The sequence below is a fragment of the Halyomorpha halys genome, unplaced genomic scaffold (assembly GCF_000696795.3).
Source record: "Halyomorpha halys isolate HHAL.00 unplaced genomic scaffold, Hhal_1.1 Scaffold2346.1, whole genome shotgun sequence".
Classification (NCBI taxonomy): domain Eukaryota; kingdom Metazoa; phylum Arthropoda; class Insecta; order Hemiptera; family Pentatomidae; genus Halyomorpha; species Halyomorpha halys.
The window spans coordinates 7,455-26,482 of NW_027108948.1; the positions used below are offsets into that span (position 1 = coordinate 7,455).

At 35.0% G+C, this 19,028-nt stretch overlaps 2 protein-coding genes across 2 annotated transcripts in view; one reads left to right on the plus strand and one right to left on the minus strand.

The window, feature by feature from the left end:
* LOC106691431 (probable cytochrome P450 6a23) overlaps positions 1 to 4,479 on the plus strand; it is a gene marked incomplete at its 5' end in the record, with an annotated part of 11,858 nt that extends 7,379 nt beyond the window's left edge. Inside the window, 2 exon segments of the mRNA XM_067047216.1 lie at positions 1,736 to 1,969; positions 3,649 to 4,479. Coding sequence (XP_066903317.1) covers positions 1,736 to 1,969; positions 3,649 to 3,815 — 401 coding nt within the window.
* LOC106691430 (cytochrome P450 6B1) overlaps positions 4,406 to 19,028 on the minus strand; it is a 40,619-nt gene continuing 25,996 nt past the window's right edge. The window contains exons 4-7 of the mRNA XM_067047215.1: positions 11,522 to 11,991; positions 6,875 to 7,093; positions 5,385 to 5,624; positions 4,406 to 4,689 (exon numbers count right to left, since the gene is read on the minus strand). Of these exons, the coding sequence (XP_066903316.1) occupies positions 4,517 to 4,689; positions 5,385 to 5,624; positions 6,875 to 7,093; positions 11,522 to 11,991 (1,102 nt within the window). The 3' untranslated portion in view covers positions 4,406 to 4,516. The remainder of the gene's footprint in view (positions 4,690 to 5,384; positions 5,625 to 6,874; positions 7,094 to 11,521; positions 11,992 to 19,028) is intronic.

Consider the following 19,028-nt stretch of genomic DNA (forward strand, 5'->3'; position numbering starts at 1 on the left):
CGAGCAGCCCTGAAGAAGGCTAGAAACTCTAGCCGAAACGTCGGCACATTAAAATAAGTTAGTCATACTTATTTGTGTTTCATTGACCGCACCCCCAACCATCTTCTCCTCATTTATCATCCACGGTCAACTATCTCTCATAATTATTATTATTATTGTAATAACACCCATGGAGTGAAGCTGGGATGACAATGCTACAGTGATTTCATTAAATCCTTGTAATTTTTCTATTTATTGAAGTTTTCTTCAGGCAACTGGGTGAGGAGTGAGAAGTTCCTTACAACTTTTAATTTAGGGCTTGAGCTGAACCTCTTTAATCAGGTACTGAACCTATTAATTTGGTTACCTTCAGGTGAAACTATTCGGTTACCTGTCTGAATACCTCTATAATAGTCTCCGGGAGTATCTTCTTTCAATCTGTCAGAGGAATCCTGAACAAAAAAGTTATTTGTGGAAATTCAGTAATACAATCAGCAGTAATCAGTTACGTTGTTATTGTTAATCCAGTAGACACTATGCTCCGTTATTGAAACGAAAATAGTTGGTGAAAAATGTACTATCAAGAGTATGATATCCTAGCAGAAAGCAATCAGCAAAATTCACAACATGATAACAAGATTAACCAGAAAACAAAACATATTTAGAACATTTTATAGACAAAATGTCTACATATTTCCAGAAGCTTGTATTAAGAAGCTTAAACTAGCAAGGGTGTACTACTAGAGGAGAGTAGCCATAGTCAACCAGGTTGGGACATTTTAGCATGGAAAAGGCTCATCATCTTAAACCAAAATTTTAAGAAAATTATATTTGATTATAGCTGTGCTTTATTAGTTAATAAAAAAAATTAATCATTTTCTTCACTTCTAGGGGGGAGAGGGAGAGGGCCTGGGTACTCCCATGTAAGCTAGTATGATTTTTATGGATACTTAAGGTAAGTATTGTCCAGCATCCCCAAAGAGGGGCGGCATGCATCCTGGAAATTGTTATATGGCTTGAAAAGGAAAGATTGGCTGAATATTATTATATTATATTATAAAAGAATCCAGGCCTAAAAGACCACACGTAATCAAATTGCATAATTCTGTTGATCGTATACCGAATGGTTTGATGTGTTTCTCAAATGTTGCAGTGGTGGGCTTGTTTTGCAAAAAGGAACAATGTGCAACATTTTGATCTTGTATGGCAGACCTATTAAATAAATATGTGAATTGCATTGAAGAAGATTTATGATACGCTTTATGAAAAATATTTTATAAAATATAAAAAAACAAGTAAAAACATTCAATTTAATTAATTATACTAGTAAACTAGGGAAAAAAAGTCAGGTTCAATTCATGACAGTATAATCACCAAGTGTTACCATATGGTAAAGCAAAATTTAAAAGACCAAAATTTCACTTTTAATATTGTTTTAACTGTAAATAAATGCAATAACCCTAAAAAAAATTTAAATATTGAAAAAAAATCTGGTGGTAATTAAAGTATAAATATTTATTTACTTGATAAGAAATGATACTAATGATGGATTAAAATTGAATAACCTAGTTCTGTAAATAAAAATAATTTTATTTTTTCTTATATTCATAAACACCATGATGAAGTTGATATTATTAATTAAGTGCCGAGTTATCAATTTCTTCATAGTTTCTGTGGGTATCATTGTTTTATAATATGTTATTTTCATGTATTTGGTTTGATTTCACTAAGTTCATTGTCATATCAAAATTTTCAGAATCACAACGCTTGCATTCTCTACCTCAGTTATTTCGCCTTTGCAATACAAATTATACTTTTCCCAATGGCTATACAATAAAGAAAGGAGAAGCTTTACAAATTCCTGTGAGTGCTATTCATAAAAATCCTGATTATTATCCTGATCCTGAGGTTTTCAAGCCAGAAAGATACGATAACATCATGAGGCCCGGCACTTGGTTACCTTTTGGTGAAGGACCTCGAGTTTGTATTGGTATGGATAAAAAATTAAAATTCAGAATAAATAACATATCACTACTAATGGCATATCTGACAATAAAAAAATTGTTGATTTGATTTGAATTGGTCGTATTTCAAAGATATTATTGTACTATAGACTATGGTTACTTTCTTTATTGAGGTCATCCTTCTCTAAAGCTTATTAGAGTTTTAGAAAATACTGAGAGTTTAAGAAAATACAGACTTCTCTAAAGCTATCAGAGTTTTAACCAATCAACTCTAGTCTATAGTGCAAACTATGAAATACCTCAAACACAAAACAAAAAATGTATTCTCATATATGGCACAGTTTAAGAAAAGCAACAATTTGAGGATCACACAAGCTGATATCACAAAATATTGCCTACCACAAATGAAGTATTTTTAAACACTTAAAATCTGATCAAATATTAGAAGATATTTAATATTAATAATTTCTTCAAAGAAATTATTAATATTAGAAGATATTTAATATTACATGGATTTATTACATAACTAAGTTCTACAAAGTCAAATTTCATTCAGTTTTAAGAAAAATCTCAGATTTTTCTATTTTAAAAATTATTTTCAAGAATATCAGAAAGTACAATAAGAAAGATTTTTTTTATGTACAATACAATAAAGACAATAGTTTAACTAAAAGGAATATTATTTATTAAAAAAAAATTTAAGAAATACGCTTAATATCAATATTTTTAGACCGATTTTGTTTTGAAATTTTTACTGCATATTTAAAAATAAAATCATTCATCAGATTAATGAAGCATTAAGCTATTTTTTTAAAATGGTATTTATCACGAATTGTCTTAAAATGTATTAAAACCTTATATGATAGTGGAAAACTTGACACCAATGGCTCATGAATGCTGGATGTGGCTTCTGTTATAACATGCTTCTTATGCCAGTTTGATCCCATAAAACTTAATTTTAGGAAGTAATTTGTGAATAAATACTGGAATTTATGATCTTGTACAAAAAATCCTGTAAAAATATCTTATTTTTTTTCCTTTCCCAAAAATATTACTGAAAGTTGATGGGATTAATTATAATTTAGATTAATAGTGGGTATTATTAGTTTGGGTTTATATTGTTTTTTTATGTTCTAATATATCTGAATTAATTCCTAACTAAGTTCCTGCATTATTTATGAATGGGAAATGTGGCCTATTATATTAAGGCAAGACCAGCGCCTAAAGGTTTTTGAAAATAAAGTATTACATAAGATAATTGGGCCAAAAAAGGATGTGTTAATGGGAGAATTTAGAGGGCTACACAATAGCAACGTAATTCTTGAGTAGGTATATATTTTATTACATTTTTTGCTCAATGTAACTTGCATTTTACTGCATTTACCAAAAAGTAATAAAGTACTACATAATTCTGGGGTGCAGTCAGGAAAATTAATAAAGTAAGATTATATAGGAAACGTTTGTTAATTCTTCTTATTTTATTCATTCATCTTCATTCCATGATTCTGTACCTTGTTTTCCTTAGCCCTGATATAAATCTAAAACTTAGGTTGAAAGGTCAGTTTACATTAATCAAGTATAATTTATTTTATTGTATATTTCTTCCTGGCTGTGTTCCTAACAATTTTCTCTTTAAATGCTAATTTATGTTTATATCTATATATTGTTTTTTATTTACTTAATTTTTTTAACTTTATTTTTGCAGCTATGAGGTTTGCTCTGCTTCAAATTAAATTTGGGGTTGCTAGATTGCTCATGAAATATAGGTTGAGAATAAATCCTCAAACAAAGATTCCAGTTGAATATCTTCCTCAGTCAGTACTGTTGGAACCTAAATATCCTATATATTTTGATTTGGAGGAACTCTCATGATAGAAATTGTAAAATAAACTTATATTTAATTACACTTGACAGTTAAGTGTTTTTGCTTTTTAAAATTTACTTATGTAGTTTTGCTTTCACTAATAAAATAATAAATTAAGTTAAATGTAGTAATGTTAAACTGAACTAGGTCATTAAGTGATGAAATTCTTAAAAAAGAATATTTGTTGTCAAAGAATTTTATAATTATCAAACTTATTTTCCTAAGATATGTTTAAGGATAAATTTTATCATGTTAGGAGTAATTAAAAATTTATATTAACAAATCTACAGTTTATTAGTAGTACTATATTACTTAGATTTATTTATAAAAATTGTTAAGAAAAAAAATAGTTTAATAAATTAATTTAGAAAATGTAAAATTGAACTAGGTCAAAAAGTGATGTTATTCATAAAGGTTCATAAAAGGTTTGCTCTTGAAGAATTTTGTATTTAGAAATCCAAAAATGGTTAAATTTATTTTCCTGAAACTACTTTAAAAATTTATTGTATCATAAAAAAAATTATATTTGTATCAAAAATTTATAGTGATTAATCTACAAATGAGTTTCTTTATAAAAATTCTAATAAAATGATTCAAATATATTCTTACTCCATTTAATGACTGTTTTACATGATAGAAGAAAGCTTACAATAGCATTATTGATTTTGAAAATCTCGCATACATTTTTCAATATTAATCCCACTGTAGTTCAAGGTATTTCATTTAATGTTACATGAATTGAAGTTTGTATCTTTGGAGTGTGAAACAGAGTTTTAGGCTCATATTGGAGTGGTAGAGTCGTTTGAGGACTAAGAGATAATTCATAATGATCAAGGATGTGTGCAAAGAGTGTGGCTGTTTCCATGATTGCAAAACGTTTTCCTGAAAAATATATTTTGAAAACTAAATTACATTTTAATCATGATTTTAGTTAAGACATTTTTCTTTTTTTTTCATATTTGGTAATCTAAAGTTTTTGTTAATTGGTTTTAATTAGTTTGGATTACCATGTACAGTAATACCATTTACTAATCTGTTATCTGTTTGCTAACAAGTTCCACACATCTTTTGGCACTTTTTAGTTAGTGTCTAAATTTGATTGTGTTGCACAAAACTGAATTTTCTTATCTAAGTATTATTAACCCTCCAGTTATCTTTTCTTTATATTTCTTGGTAGCAGAAAGTTATAAAAACCAATATAATTTTAAATATTTGCTGAGTATTCCCTTACAGTTGTTTGATTATTATTTATTCATGAATTGTGGATGAGGTTAGAATGACAGTGGGGTAAATGAAGTTTAATTTCTAGCGATAAAGTGCATTTTTTAAAATTTACTTAAATGATATTTATACATTATACAGATAATATTTAAGTACATAAATTGTATATTATTACATACAAGTCTTTCAATTAAATTTACTTTCTACCAAAAAACCAAACTTAACTTACACCACTGTCCTGATTTCCTCAATAAATTAAATGTATTTAAAATATAATTTGTGCCCCTGTTACTTTATTAAATTAAGTTTATCTACAGAACAAACATTTTCACTGCTAAAATATTTTAAATAATTACCAAGACAAACCCGTGGACCATCAGAAAATGGGAGATGTGCAAATTTATTTGGTTGATTTTCTACATTAAATCTATCGGGGTCAAACTTATTTGGGTCAGCAAAATTCTTTGGATCCATATGTACACTGTGTATAGGTATTACAATTCTTGTATCCTTCTTAATTTTGACCCCTCCAAGTTGTGTATCCTTGTCAGTAATTCTAACAAGAAACTGAAGTGATGGATGAAGTCTTAGTGTTTCTAGAAAAAAAGAAGCGAGAATGAGAATTAATGAGAAATTCATATTATGTCATTGGTACTAAATTTAAATGCATTTGTTCTAGGATATATAAAAATATCTATATATGTACATGTATATGTAAATTCATATATTGACATGATATTTTAATACTCTTTTCTTGAATCATATTTTAGAATTGGTCTGAATAGGGCTCTGATATTGTTGACATACATAATTGGTCCTCATTATTTTATAATTAATATTTTTTAAATTCAAAGATTTTCACGTATTTTATAGATGGTTCTGTTAACCATTTTCAGACTTTGATGTATCAAGGAACATTTCCTCCAAACACTTATCCATTCTTAACCCCATGTGATCCCATCGCTCATATTGCAAGAATTCTTTTTTATATTGGGTCCATCCAATTTATATTAATCAATGATTTATATACCATCTGTTTGAATGTGTTGCTCTGTATTTCCTTGACCCAACAGCTTTCAGATTGTTTAACAAAAAAACTTGAAGCTAAGCTAAGTGTACATTCTATATTTACAATGTTACATAATTGTACATACATGGCAACAAGTAATAAAATAACATAATCTGGTCCTCCTTGCAGCTGTTATGACTTTCCTTTCAACTTCCAGGAAGTATTGTTGCTCAATGTGCTTCTTTAGCTGTTACAATGATATACTTGATTTTTATTGATAATGTATTCTACTCCGTTTTCAAAAACTTTGGAATCACTGTATTACCCATCCCCCACTTATAAAATTAAAAACAAAAAAATTATTGAAGGAAATTACTGAATTAGAGTCAAGAAAGTAAAGTCTGAGGAGGATATAGTGTTACAAAATTATTTAGCTGATAGATGACAGATTCAATGTTTCTATCAGTATTTTTATATTTTGATTTTTGACCAGTGTCTTTATTTTTCTGGAAAAATATAATTTTCTTCCTGCTTTGAATCATTCACGTTAGCTGTACTTAAGTTCTTGATCAGAACTAGATGGTTCTATTGGTTAGGTGTGAGGAGAAACCAGATAGGTCAACATCAAGACTTAAAAAGCAGGCAAGGAAAAGAAATAAGTCACTTAATTTAAATTAAATAAGAGGTAAAATCTAAAAATTACACTATATAGCATACATAATACATTTGTTTTTATATCATCAAGCAAAAAAAAAAATAAAAAAAAAAATAAAATAAAAAATAATGAAAATAAATAAATCATCAATAAAATTAGCCTTTTTCTTAACTAATATTTACCTAATATACATTGCTCCAAATATTTCATTTCTCTCACAGCTTCCCAAGAATAACCATCAAATTTCTTCAGGATACTTCTTACTTCTTGACGAGCTTTATCTTGACAGTACTTTGATCTTGAGAATTCAAATGCTAAGTGAAGAATTAGAAGTGATACTGTGTCTAATCCAGCAAAGAAAAACATGAATGCTTGGGCTAAAGCAATTTCATTAGTCATATCTGAACAAAAAAAAAAATGAAAGTTAGTCAAGTGGTATAAAATATTTTTTATTTCATTTTTTATAAAAAGTAAAAGTAGATGAACTATAGAATTTATTTTAGAACAAGTAAAATATAATATTAGTAAAACCTATTAGTTAATATTGTGATGCAAAACAAATCAAGGTACTATCTTGTATTTATTCTCTTAACAACTTGAGTATCTCAACTTATTTTACACTTTAACATGATTCTAAATTTTCTATTAAGATTTGTTTTAAATAATAATCAACTTTGCTAAAATTACTAATAAAAACTAAATACCAAAAAAACATCCAAAATATTTTTTTATAAAAATTTTAATATATTTTGTCATGCTATTTTTATTTTTACTAGGCCTTTATATTAAATAAGGGGGAAGTATCGCGTTCGTGAAAAATTTCGAATTCGGACTTTTAACAGAAATATACAATTAAATGGTCTTCAAGTCTGCTAGGTTACATCCCCATTTATACAGTGCCCAAGGCTAAGATGCAGAATTTTAAAAATAGCTTCATTTGGATATCATCGAAATTCTTTACAAATGGAGATGGTACTTAATTGGACCTAAATTCCGAAAATCTATTTCTTTTATGTTCAATGTAAAGCATCTAAGAAAAGTCGAAAATCGCTTGCTTGCACATAACTATAAAATAATTTATCGACCTGAGAAAGAAAACTTCGCTACGGATGCTTCTTATAGAAATGGTAGTACCTCCCTTGGTTAAAACAAATTGTAATCACTTCATAAGTCTTTATTGTACCTTAGTGTCAAGAAATCCTCTTTTAGGGTGGAAATATGAAGCTCTTATCTATGGAGTTACACTCGTGAAAGTCAGTCCTGATTATGCCCCCATTCGCCTACTTGAAGGGTAAATAAAACTGTCAAATTACGAAGTATCTGGCAATACCGATTCGACCACCATTGCCTATCAATCATGTAACCATTGAATTGAACGTTTCCATTGTGATGTCTACACCGGATTAATTAAAGAACAAAGAAAGCTCGCAAGATCTCATCGCTAGGTCACATTCCATCGGAAGACCATTTCTTGTTACCAGGCCTTGTTGATGAACTCTGGTTAATAGAGCTCTTCAGTACCTGAAAGACTGTGTTTTTATATGGAAGAGGAAAGGGTATGGGAAAAATATTGATGTATCAATTATTGTAAACCTCATGATTATTTACTAAGTTTTAATCGAGGGGAGGGAAGGGTGACATAACTCTAATCTCCTTCAAAGCAAAAGTGAAACCAAAAAGGCCACGTCCTTGGACCTTAGGTTTACGTTGAAGTTCATAGGAATGTCAGCCATTGTAATCTAAACTAAAACAGAAGCGAGCCAGTGATTAGCTCTTACTCTTCCCCTGCCTCTCTACCATACCCATTAGTCCATCATAAGTCCAGCCTTTTTTAGTTTACAGCCAGCTTACCTTACTCCCTCCATTATACTACTCCTTCAAAGGTTTTAAATGTTAAATTCAGGGGATGGCATAACTGTTTTCGAATTTAGGGAGGGTTTTATAAATAAAGACAAAGAGTATGTTTCACCAATAGATGCCACGACAGACTGTTCTAGCCCCAATGGTCGCTATCCCACGCTAGAACAGTGTTTTATTTTAAAACAAAATAATAAAACCTATTTTATATAACAATTTCCTTCCTAAAATATGTTTTATTATTCCCTTTTTTTCTTTCTTTATTTTATTTTTAACTTTATTGGATCACTCTATATTATTTAATGTTTCACAAAGCACTTCATCGAGTCCTAGGTTCAAACACACCCAACTGGTCTGTTGTCTTTTGTTGGCGATTTGGACCTCCCCCTTTTCGACAGCATCTAGATTTTTCATAGTCAGGGGGTTCAATATTCACCACGATTCTCTCTGAAATTAAGAACATCTGGATAAATAGAAGGTTTAACAATACTCCTTGGATCACTAAATCCCCTTTTCTTTTTGAGTTTCTTCTTCTTGATATGAGTATATTTTTTACTTTCTTGTTCTTTAGTTTTTTCTACAATATTCTCAATTTCTAAATAAGATCACCACCTAATTTACTTAACCCAACTACAATATTTTTCTCAGCCATAGTATCAAGCTTTTTCACACTGATATGACCTATTCTTTCATACCAGATCTTTCTTTCAACTACTTCCGTTTTGAGGCAAACATCTTCCGTTTCAATATCAAAGGATTTTTTTAATCTAAATGAAAACAGACTATTTTTAAAATCACCTGAACACACCAAATCCACTTCTTTTGTGATCATTACCTCTCCATCCTGAGAAAGTATAACCTTATATCCCTTTTCCACTATTTTTAGTAAAGCAGGTAATCATATAATTGCGGAACTACTAAAACGTCCCGAAAAGTATGGTTATTTTCAAAAGCATTCACGCAAGCTTTTACTTTAATGTTCCCCCGATGGGTAGCACTGTTGACCCTTCCATCTTCAGCAACTGAAATGTCTCTGTTCTCTTCAGTTTCTTCCTCAACCAGAGACCTGTTGGGAGTCATATGAGAGGTATATGCTGAACCGAGGTACCACTCACTCCCTTTACTATTGGCGATAGAACATAGGCAAATTCTTTAGCCAAAGATGCTTTGTTCTGTCTCCTAGGATGAGTCCTTTGTGTATAATTTTTTTTCCACTGGGTTGTCTGTTCTCTACTTTATTCCACCAGAAGTCTTTTTTCAGGTGACCTGGCATTATGCACATATTTTTGGATTAAAGTTTGATCGCCTTGGTTGGACTTTCAATGCTTGATCGTTTCTATTGACAGCGTTCCTCCTTTCAAATGATGAAAGCATATGTCTTAATTCATTGAATTTAATGTTCTTATTAGCCAAAATGGGGTTAACAACTGGATCATAATAGGGTGGTAAGCCTTCTATAATGTACCTCACTTTTTCTGTGTCTGTCAAAAATTTATATAGTTGATCCGTCTCCTGGACCAAACCCTGAAAACTTGCAAGCTATTCATCTACTGTTTCGTCACTGTCTTTCTTAATTTTGGTAATGTCAAACATTAAATCCATCACTTTTTCCACCGGTACGCCCTCAAACCTCTCAACTTTTCCGAAACCTTTTTCACACTTTTTTCATTTCTGATGCCGGGAATACATCATCACTGACCATTAAAATAATAATAGAGTGTACCTGCTTGTTTTTTCTTTTCCAAGCTGCATCTTTTCCATTCGGTGGATCTCTTTTAATAATTTCTTCGTATAGGTCTTTTGCTTCTAAATATACTTAAATTTTCATCGACCAGATCCCGTAATTTTCTGCAGCGAGCCTTTCCATGTTGTATAATGTTGCGTCCATGTCCTTTGTGTTTTGATATCGGCGGTAAGTCCTAAATAAATAACAAAGCTTACGTATCCGTCAATATACGTAAATTACACTCGTCACTTAACCCTTTTACGCACTAAAATCAGGCTCTGCTACTAAATTGTTGTGGAATTTAGGAAGGGTTTTATAAATAAAGACAAAGATTATGTTTCAACAATTGACGCCCCGACAGACTGTTCTAGCTTTAATGAACGCCAAGCTATCCCATGCTAGAGCAGTGTCACCATCTACCGTTGTATTTTACAAACAAAATAATAAAACCTATTTTCTATAATAATAACCCTATTCCCTTAAAAGCAGAAGTGAAGCAAAAAAGCTCTTTGGGTTTAGGATTACATTGAGGTTAATAGTAGGTAAGGTACGATGCTATTAACTCCAAGAACCCGTGTTTGAACCTAGCTGGGCAGAAAATGGCTTCCTTACAAAGTACTGAACCCCTGACCCTTCACGCATTGTAATTGTACCGGTTTTTGGCTTTATTTTTTCTGCCAGATTATACTCTGTATTTTCCTCTTTCCTCCAAGGTTGATTCAGTTTGTTTACTGATCTGTTTTATTACATTTATCAAAGCTTTAATTGGAAATTTTGTTTTTTGTTTGAGAAATATTTTAAAGATAAATGACAACAACGAATGTGGTATATATAACATACTGGATAGTAATTTACTTTTATAGATGGAATAAAATAAATGTTACAATCTTTGAAAATTTAGGGGTTTGGACTTAAAACATAGTAACTGACAAAATAAAACTTTTACAATGTTAAAATGTTTGTTTTGTATTGGTAAATAGGAGCCTCTCACCATAGTATGAAATCTGTCTCATATCATAAGAAAATAAATTACCTAAAGATCTGTCAACAATTAAAACCTTAAAATTCCATTGATATAAAAAAAACAGTTACCCTGTTTTATTACTGAACGCCTCGATATATTGTTAAAAAATGTTATTAAAAGAGAAAGGATTCGTTTACCAAATGACATTATGAAGTGGACTGTTTTTTATCAATGTACTCCATTCGTACCGTTAATATATTTACTTTTTATGATTGCACTTACCGAATGTCTGCGATACTCTATCGTTTTTCCTGTTATAAATATTCATTTTCTCTTGTTTTCTCATTTCAACGAGCACCTTTGTATAATCATTTCTTTCAAAATCGACATTTTCTCTTTGGTCGAGTATCGTGTTCATGAGGGATCTGAAATAGTCATCCAGATCTTTCGGCATGAATTTCATGTTTAAAAACGTAGATAATTTAGGAAAGTAGGTAAGAAATATCATTTGAAGGATCCTGGTAGCCTTAGGTTCAAAAATCCTTTTGCAGTTTATCATCAACTCCTCTTCGCCAGAAGGAAGGATGTCAGTCCCAAACATGGCGGTCATGAAGATTTTAACTGATAATTCATTGATCATATCAACGTTTAAACACTTCGGTTTGCTTTTGATAAACAATTTGCATGGTACTAACATTTGTGGAAATATGGCTTTCATTTTACCTGATGTAAACGTCGTCAATAATCTGTTTCTGAAAATTACAATAGGAGATATTTAAATATTTTCTCTTGGTAATTTCAAACTAATTTAGCAACGTTCAAATTGATAAACGTTCAAATTTTTATACATAAATGTTGATGTATTTATCATATACATTTAGACAGATTATACATACACTTACAAATATAGGTGGATTTGTACATACGTTCGCCACAAAAATATCTTAAATGAATACTAGAAAATAATTAATTGACTGTTTGTTATAAATGAAGAAAGATGGTTCGGGCGGTGGTCAAAAGGAACTCTAAGTAGTACAACAAAATTTATTATGCAACACCCAATTTTACAGGGCTTCTTCATGACTAACAAACAAGATACGAAAACAAAGAATATTGTAAACTAGGTAGGAGTATAAGATGGCATAAAATATAATGTAAAACTATGATAAGACTGTAAGATAATGTAAAAACAATTGTGAAATTATATAAAAATAAAATAAAATAAAAATAAGATGAACAAAATCAAATATAAATTATAATTACAGTAATAAATATAAAGCATGAAATTCACAGGTAGAGTAATATCGAAAAAAATTATAGTAGAAACTAAAAGAGGGCAAGGATAACGGTAAAAGCAAACATACGAAGGAGAAAAAATTAAGATCGAGAAAAAGTAATTAATGAACAAATCAAGATATTAATCTCTTGTATAGTAAGTAAAAACAAAGATAAATGCGAAGTGTCTTTAACTGGGAAAGAGTTCGAACTTCTAAAGAAAATTAGGACGAACAATATAAAAGGAAAAAAAGGCATTCGAAACTATTAATATAAAGGCTCTAGATAACCCAGAAAAAAAGGCTCTAGATAACCCAGAAAAAAAGGCTCTATAACCCAGAAAAAAAGGCTCTATAAACGGAGAGTTTAGAAAACAAGTTCAGAACAACTTCATTCGATGGAGACGTGGAATGATGTGGAAGGCATGAATCCTTGGAGTGGCAAGTGTAGCATGTGGGAAGAGGAATGTATCTGAAAAGGGAAAAGGACTGTTTTGAATAGCCCGGAATAAATATAAGCTAGAAGTTCACGCAAGGATTTCGATAAAAAGCTAAGTGAAGACCATCGTGAATCTATTACAACAATTTGTTGAAAAGTAAGCCCATCCGAAATGTAAAAGAAAGCGATGGAACTGTGCTTACCGACAAGAAAAAGATTCTCAGTAGATGGAAGCATTATTTCCATGAACTATTTGCCGAAAACCCTGGAATAAACCATTGCAAAGACCGAGATCCTGTTATCGAAGAAAGTGTGAAGGTAATGAATGATAGAGGATGCAATGGAGAGCCTAAAATTGGATAGGCGTCAGGAAGAGATGGTATTGCACCAGAATATTTAGAGTCTGACGGTCAAGAACTTCTTAAAGCTATTCAAAGTTTGTTCAAGGAAGTATATGATAAAAGAGAATTCCCATGGACTGGGGATACAGCATGATCCTCCCGATTCATAAAAAAGATAGCACAATGGGCTGAAAATGTTATCGATCCATAAATATGCTTTCTGTGATCACTAAATTGTACTATTTTAGAAATGAGGCTCCGGCGGATTGTAGAAGAGCAGTTGGCAGATATACAGGTTGGGTTTTGTCAAGACGTATGTAGGTCTTGACAAAATCTGGGTCATATTTTTCAGAAGATTTTCTAATGTTTGGTGTGATGAAGACCTGGTAGAGGTGATAATAGAACACTACGAGAAGGTCGGTTACATTAAACCAACCGAAAATATGAAACGTGCGTAGATGACTCTATGTTATTCGAATGCTGAGATGGGAGAATTTCGAAGACTACTGGTATTTTTCTACCTGATTGTTAGGATTTTTCTGGTGTATAGCAAGGCTGGATGAATGAATATGGATCCTGCATATTAGAAACTTCTGAAACTCAGTCTATTATCAGGTGAACATACACTCCATCGCTAGCCGCTAGTAGTAGATACTGACGAGGGTCAAGGTGCTGAGGAGAGGTAGTACCTTTAGCTATGGAAGACCTAGAGGCTAGTACTAACTCAAAACCAGGGAAGTAGCCAAGAGGCCTGAGAAACTATAAGTGGAGACTTCGAGGACGCTGCTGCAATGTCCGTTCGTGCGAGGTGAAGAGCCGCATCTTGCCCGAGGTGGCCTAACTTCCGACTGAACAAGGCGGATCTAGGCCGGGAGGTCGATAAATATCTCTGGTGGCTGGCAGAAGTGCTACCAGTATTGGCATAGAGCCGAAGACAGTAAGGATCGGCTGGATCCTGACCAGATAATCAACTGCGAGGGAACAAACCCTACAAATGACGCGTAATTCGGAGATGTTGGCCAAAAGGTGCACATAGCCTCCTGACATGATGGTCAAGTAAAACTGGACATCACGCGTTTCTTCCCTGAAGAACGGAGAAGAAGAAGGTGAAGACGTGCTGATAGTGTGGTGGTAAAGAATACATCGCAAGGGATCACAAAAAGAAAAGAAAATGTTTCGTCTGACTGCAAAACAGAACTGCGCAGGTAGTCGGGAAAGTTCGGAAACGGGATGCTGAAGGAGTTATTAGAGCTAGAACTTACAAGAAAGCTAAGTAAAGCTAAATGGCGAACCTTTACAGGCCATTGAAAAGGCATTGAGACCATATTAGTGACGTTGGAGGACTTGAGCTGGTCTGCCTATGACGACAGGATTACGGACAAAGGATTCTATACGTTCTCGACCTTCCTGCACGAAGGAGTTTTCTTGCAGATATTGCCTGGAAACAGAGCAAAAAGCTGAGCAGAGCCCTGAAAATAACAAGGATACACATTACTGCAGGAGTAGTGCTCTGTCGTAGAGAAAAAACCTACGCTGCTCCACTCTCTTCTGGTAGAGATGGGTGGAGAGTTTGAGGTGGGGATCAAGTTTTATGCCCAAATATACTATTGAATTGGAAGGTGAGATGACGGGGTCCGCCATTTTGAGTTTTCGGAAGTTTTGATTGTGTAATACGGAACAGTGTTGATTGTTTGTGCCTGTTTTGAGCGAACACCTCACTGTCCGTATTAACTGAACTAACCAATATGTTTAAGTTGCAGGATGATGTCAGAAAAAGACTTTTCTGCCTTTCATAGAGCTGTTTTGGCATTTATACTGCTCCTGTAGATGGCAATATCGTGAGAAAATGCGGCGATTGTTGCCTGTCTGTAGTTTTTGCCAACTACATCAGCAGTATATATTGAAAATAAAACAGGTTTATCTCCTTAAAAAAGGAGAAGACTGCTCCTCGAAGAACCGCGCAGGTTAGAGGTACGGATCTTGAGTATGCACCATGTACCCGCACAACGAAGGTTCAGCTGTTGAGAAATGAGGCGATTATATTGTAGAGCTGTTTCGGGAATCCTAGGTCCTCTAGCTTGCGGCATAAAATGCTGTGAGGCACAGAGTCGAATGCCTTTTTTGCAGTCGATGGATATCATCGCTGTTGCCTCGTTTCTGTTGAAAGTGGTATTTATCTCAGTCTGGACCTTCATGAGATGATGTTAAGTACTAAGGCGATCCTGAAAACCAGTCTGCTCGTAAGGTATTGCGAAGTGTTCATCACAAAACTTCCGAAGGTAGTTCAGGATGATCTTCTCGTAAACCTTAGCGAGATGAGGCAATTGACTGATAGGTTTGAAGTGGTCAGCCTGCGTCCCAAACTTATTCGGGTTGAGGAGTGGAAACAAAATGACATGTTTCCATTTGTCGGGGAAATATCTCTGCCTCAAACACGAAATATATAGGTTCGTTAGATGAGCGATTCCTTTTCGTGGAAATTGTTTGAGCAGGATAGTTTGTACCCCATCATGTCCAGTGGCCCTATTAACCTATGTTCTTCTGAGTATCGCCTTCAGTGTTTTAGAAGAGACGAACATGTAGTTTGCTTCCTGAGGCATGAAGGGTTCTGAGAGTGGGCCCCTTCCGCACATCGATGTCATGGCGGTAGTGTTCTACCAGTAACATAGCCTCCTTGGGATGAGTTCAGAGGCGGTCGCCTTCGTAGAGTCTAACATCGGACGTCTTCTTTGTTGCTGCCTTCGTTAGTTTCTAAAACTTCCGATAGTCGCCATGAGTGGCCCTGAGGCGATCATGCCAAGTCGCTGTTTTCCATTGGCGCATCAGATTCTGATTTGTGTGGTGATTGAGTTGAGGGCCCGTGTGGAGTAGCTAGTCTTCCATCGGGCGCCTCCCCAGGTGGTGGATTGGGGGATTCTCACTAGATATGACGGGAACCGGGGAAATAAAATACCCGGGGCGGACCAAAACTACAATCAAATACAGGCGCGACGGTTCCTAGAATTGACGGCGTACTAAGAGGTAATAAGAGGCGGCTGTGTTATACCTGGCAGTAGGTATAAAATGCTATTTTCCAAAATAAAAATGGAGGGAAATATTAATAATCATAATAAGGTGCAGGGGCACGGGACTCGGAAGGGTACGCAAGTACCGGCGTCGGAAGGGAACGCAAAAGCGGGTCATCATCATACGTCCGCAGTGCTCTAATGGCGGGAGACTTGGCATCTAATGCTAGAGTAGAATTACTGGAAAAAGTGAGACTAACGAAAGAAAAATGGTGGCAGGAAAATTCAGGCTGTTTTCGGGAAGTGGCAGTGAAACTGGCAAAGATACAGGACCTGACAGTCGAGAAGGGAAAATGAGCCCCAAAGGAAAAAAGAGAAAGAAGAGAGAGAGGGAGGAGGAGGTGCCCCTCTGAAGCCCAACCCAGAAATTGAAAGACCCGTCCAGAGGGCGGAAGTAATTCAAGGACGGGTCAAAAGCTACTTAAAGAGAAAAAAGTTATCTCACGAGATCCAGAAATACATAAATGCCCAGCTGAGAGAATTAGCCAATATAATAGTAGGACTGAAAGCCCAATGGGAAATTATCCCAGAAATAGTGACTGAAATGGTAAAAGAAGCCATGTACAACAAAGGCCTTTGTTCTCAGGGATTTTTCTGTGATATTCTGTGTTTTTGGTGCTCCTGAAGAAATCAGCGACTGTGGAATATCCATATTCAGGTACATTTTATTATTTCAAAGTGCAAAGAACTGTGAATTAGTGCCGCGTGTTCCTACCACCTTAGAGCAACCAGTGCGAACACATAGACCCAGTTTTTTCAATTGCAATAAACAAAAGAAACAGACGCGTCAAGAAAGAAAAGTTGAGTTTACTCATCCAAATTCATTCGACACGCTGAAAAATCTTCCAACTGAGGCGTGCGTGCGCTGTGCCACATCTGTGCCTGCCCTAGTGTGGTAGCCCCAAAGTGCACCAATTGTGATCAGGATCATGTGGCGTCCTTCCGTGGGTGTGAAACACGCCGGAAGATTATGGACCAATGGGAAGCCAGAAAAGAACTACGAGCAGCAGCCATTAGACCGTCAGCGGTAACTCGAGCCCAACCACCGACAACCACGACCACCAGAACAAGGACCAATAGAATGGCGAGTGCAGCCACGGCTTACTCGTCATTTCTCCGGCCGGCAACTACAGCACCTGCGCCAGAGCCCGTACCGGACTCTCCAGGTTCTCCTGAACCAGACCAAATGGGAGCCCAGCAACCCCTACCAATCGGCTCATTCGATCCACAGCTTCTCATGATGAACTTGATGACCCAAATGAATCAGATGTTCAGCGAACTATGTTCCCGACTCATGAGAGAGTGGGAGACTTAGCGGGAAGACAAATGGTAACAACTTCCTTCACGTTAGTTCACCCAGGCACCCATACTTACCGCCATTTTGGGACAGGCTTCCAATCGTCAATAGACCTCCTGTTGACTAGGCAGCCACATCGTATCACGGGTTGCTCCATGTCTGATTTCACCTCTTCCGATCACCGCCCGGTGGACCTATGAAGTGCACGGGAGCAGCTCTGAGCCTAAGACTGAGAAGTTCAACTATCAGGAGGCCGACTGGAGCCAGTTCAAAGAGGAGGTTTGCCATAGGCTGAAAGATGTACCTACGCTGCGCTCTGTGGAGGAAGTCGACAACTACATCTGCCACTTCACGTCAGTTGTCATGGAATCTGCGCGCCAAGCCATCCCCACCTACCAACCTAGATCTCCCCACCTTCAGAAACCCCCACCCCACATCATGGCACTCATTGTCAGCAGGCGGAACCTGAAAAACCGTCATTACCGCTCCAGTGACTCCAGTGACCATTTCGACTCTCCCGAAATCACTCAAGCTGGACAGTACGATTATCTCCACTTCAAACTCGATAGTATACCTAGGAGTGAAGCTGGACCGTCATCTTAAATTCTCCACCCATATCTACCAGAAAACTAAAACTGTAAGAAGGCGGTCTTACAGACTCAACCACCTCCTCACATCACCAGCGCTCTCTTTACGGCTTAATACTGCAGATATACAAAAGTATTCTGAGGCCGGCGCTCCTCTACGGGTCACCACTCTTCACCTACCTCTCCGAAGGCACGCAGCGACACCTTCAGCGTTTCCAGGACACCATGCTGCGGAGGATGGTCCGCACAACATCGTGGAAGAGGAAGAAGCCCCCGGAACTGCATCAACTCCTAGAACTGCCCAAAATGCTAGAGTTCATTGGTCGGAGGCACGTCAAGGACTCCCTCCAATTTTTGACCAATCCTCTCTTCCAGGCACTGACACCAGCACCTCCACCAGTCCGATGGCAAGGTTTTACACCCGAGACCATCACAACTTTAACCCAGAAAAAGTGACAGTGACACAATTTTCAGTATTACTTTTAGTGTTTTTAGATTTAGTGAAAAGTCAATAAAATGAAGTGCGCCACAGCACCTCACATATTTTCAAATTGAACAGTGGAATTTCAAAAATTGTGTATTATATCGAGCCATCCCTCGTAGCTCCGGTAAAAGGGCAAAAATCAACAAATTGTATATATATATAAGTTAAGTATTGGCGAAAGCAAAATGTCAAAAAAGAGAAGAAGGAATAAGATCTAACTCGCTTGAACTGCTGTAAAACACTGGCTTTATTGTATTCGGTACATCTCTTATATACGTTCGATCAGCTGATCCCCTCAGTCA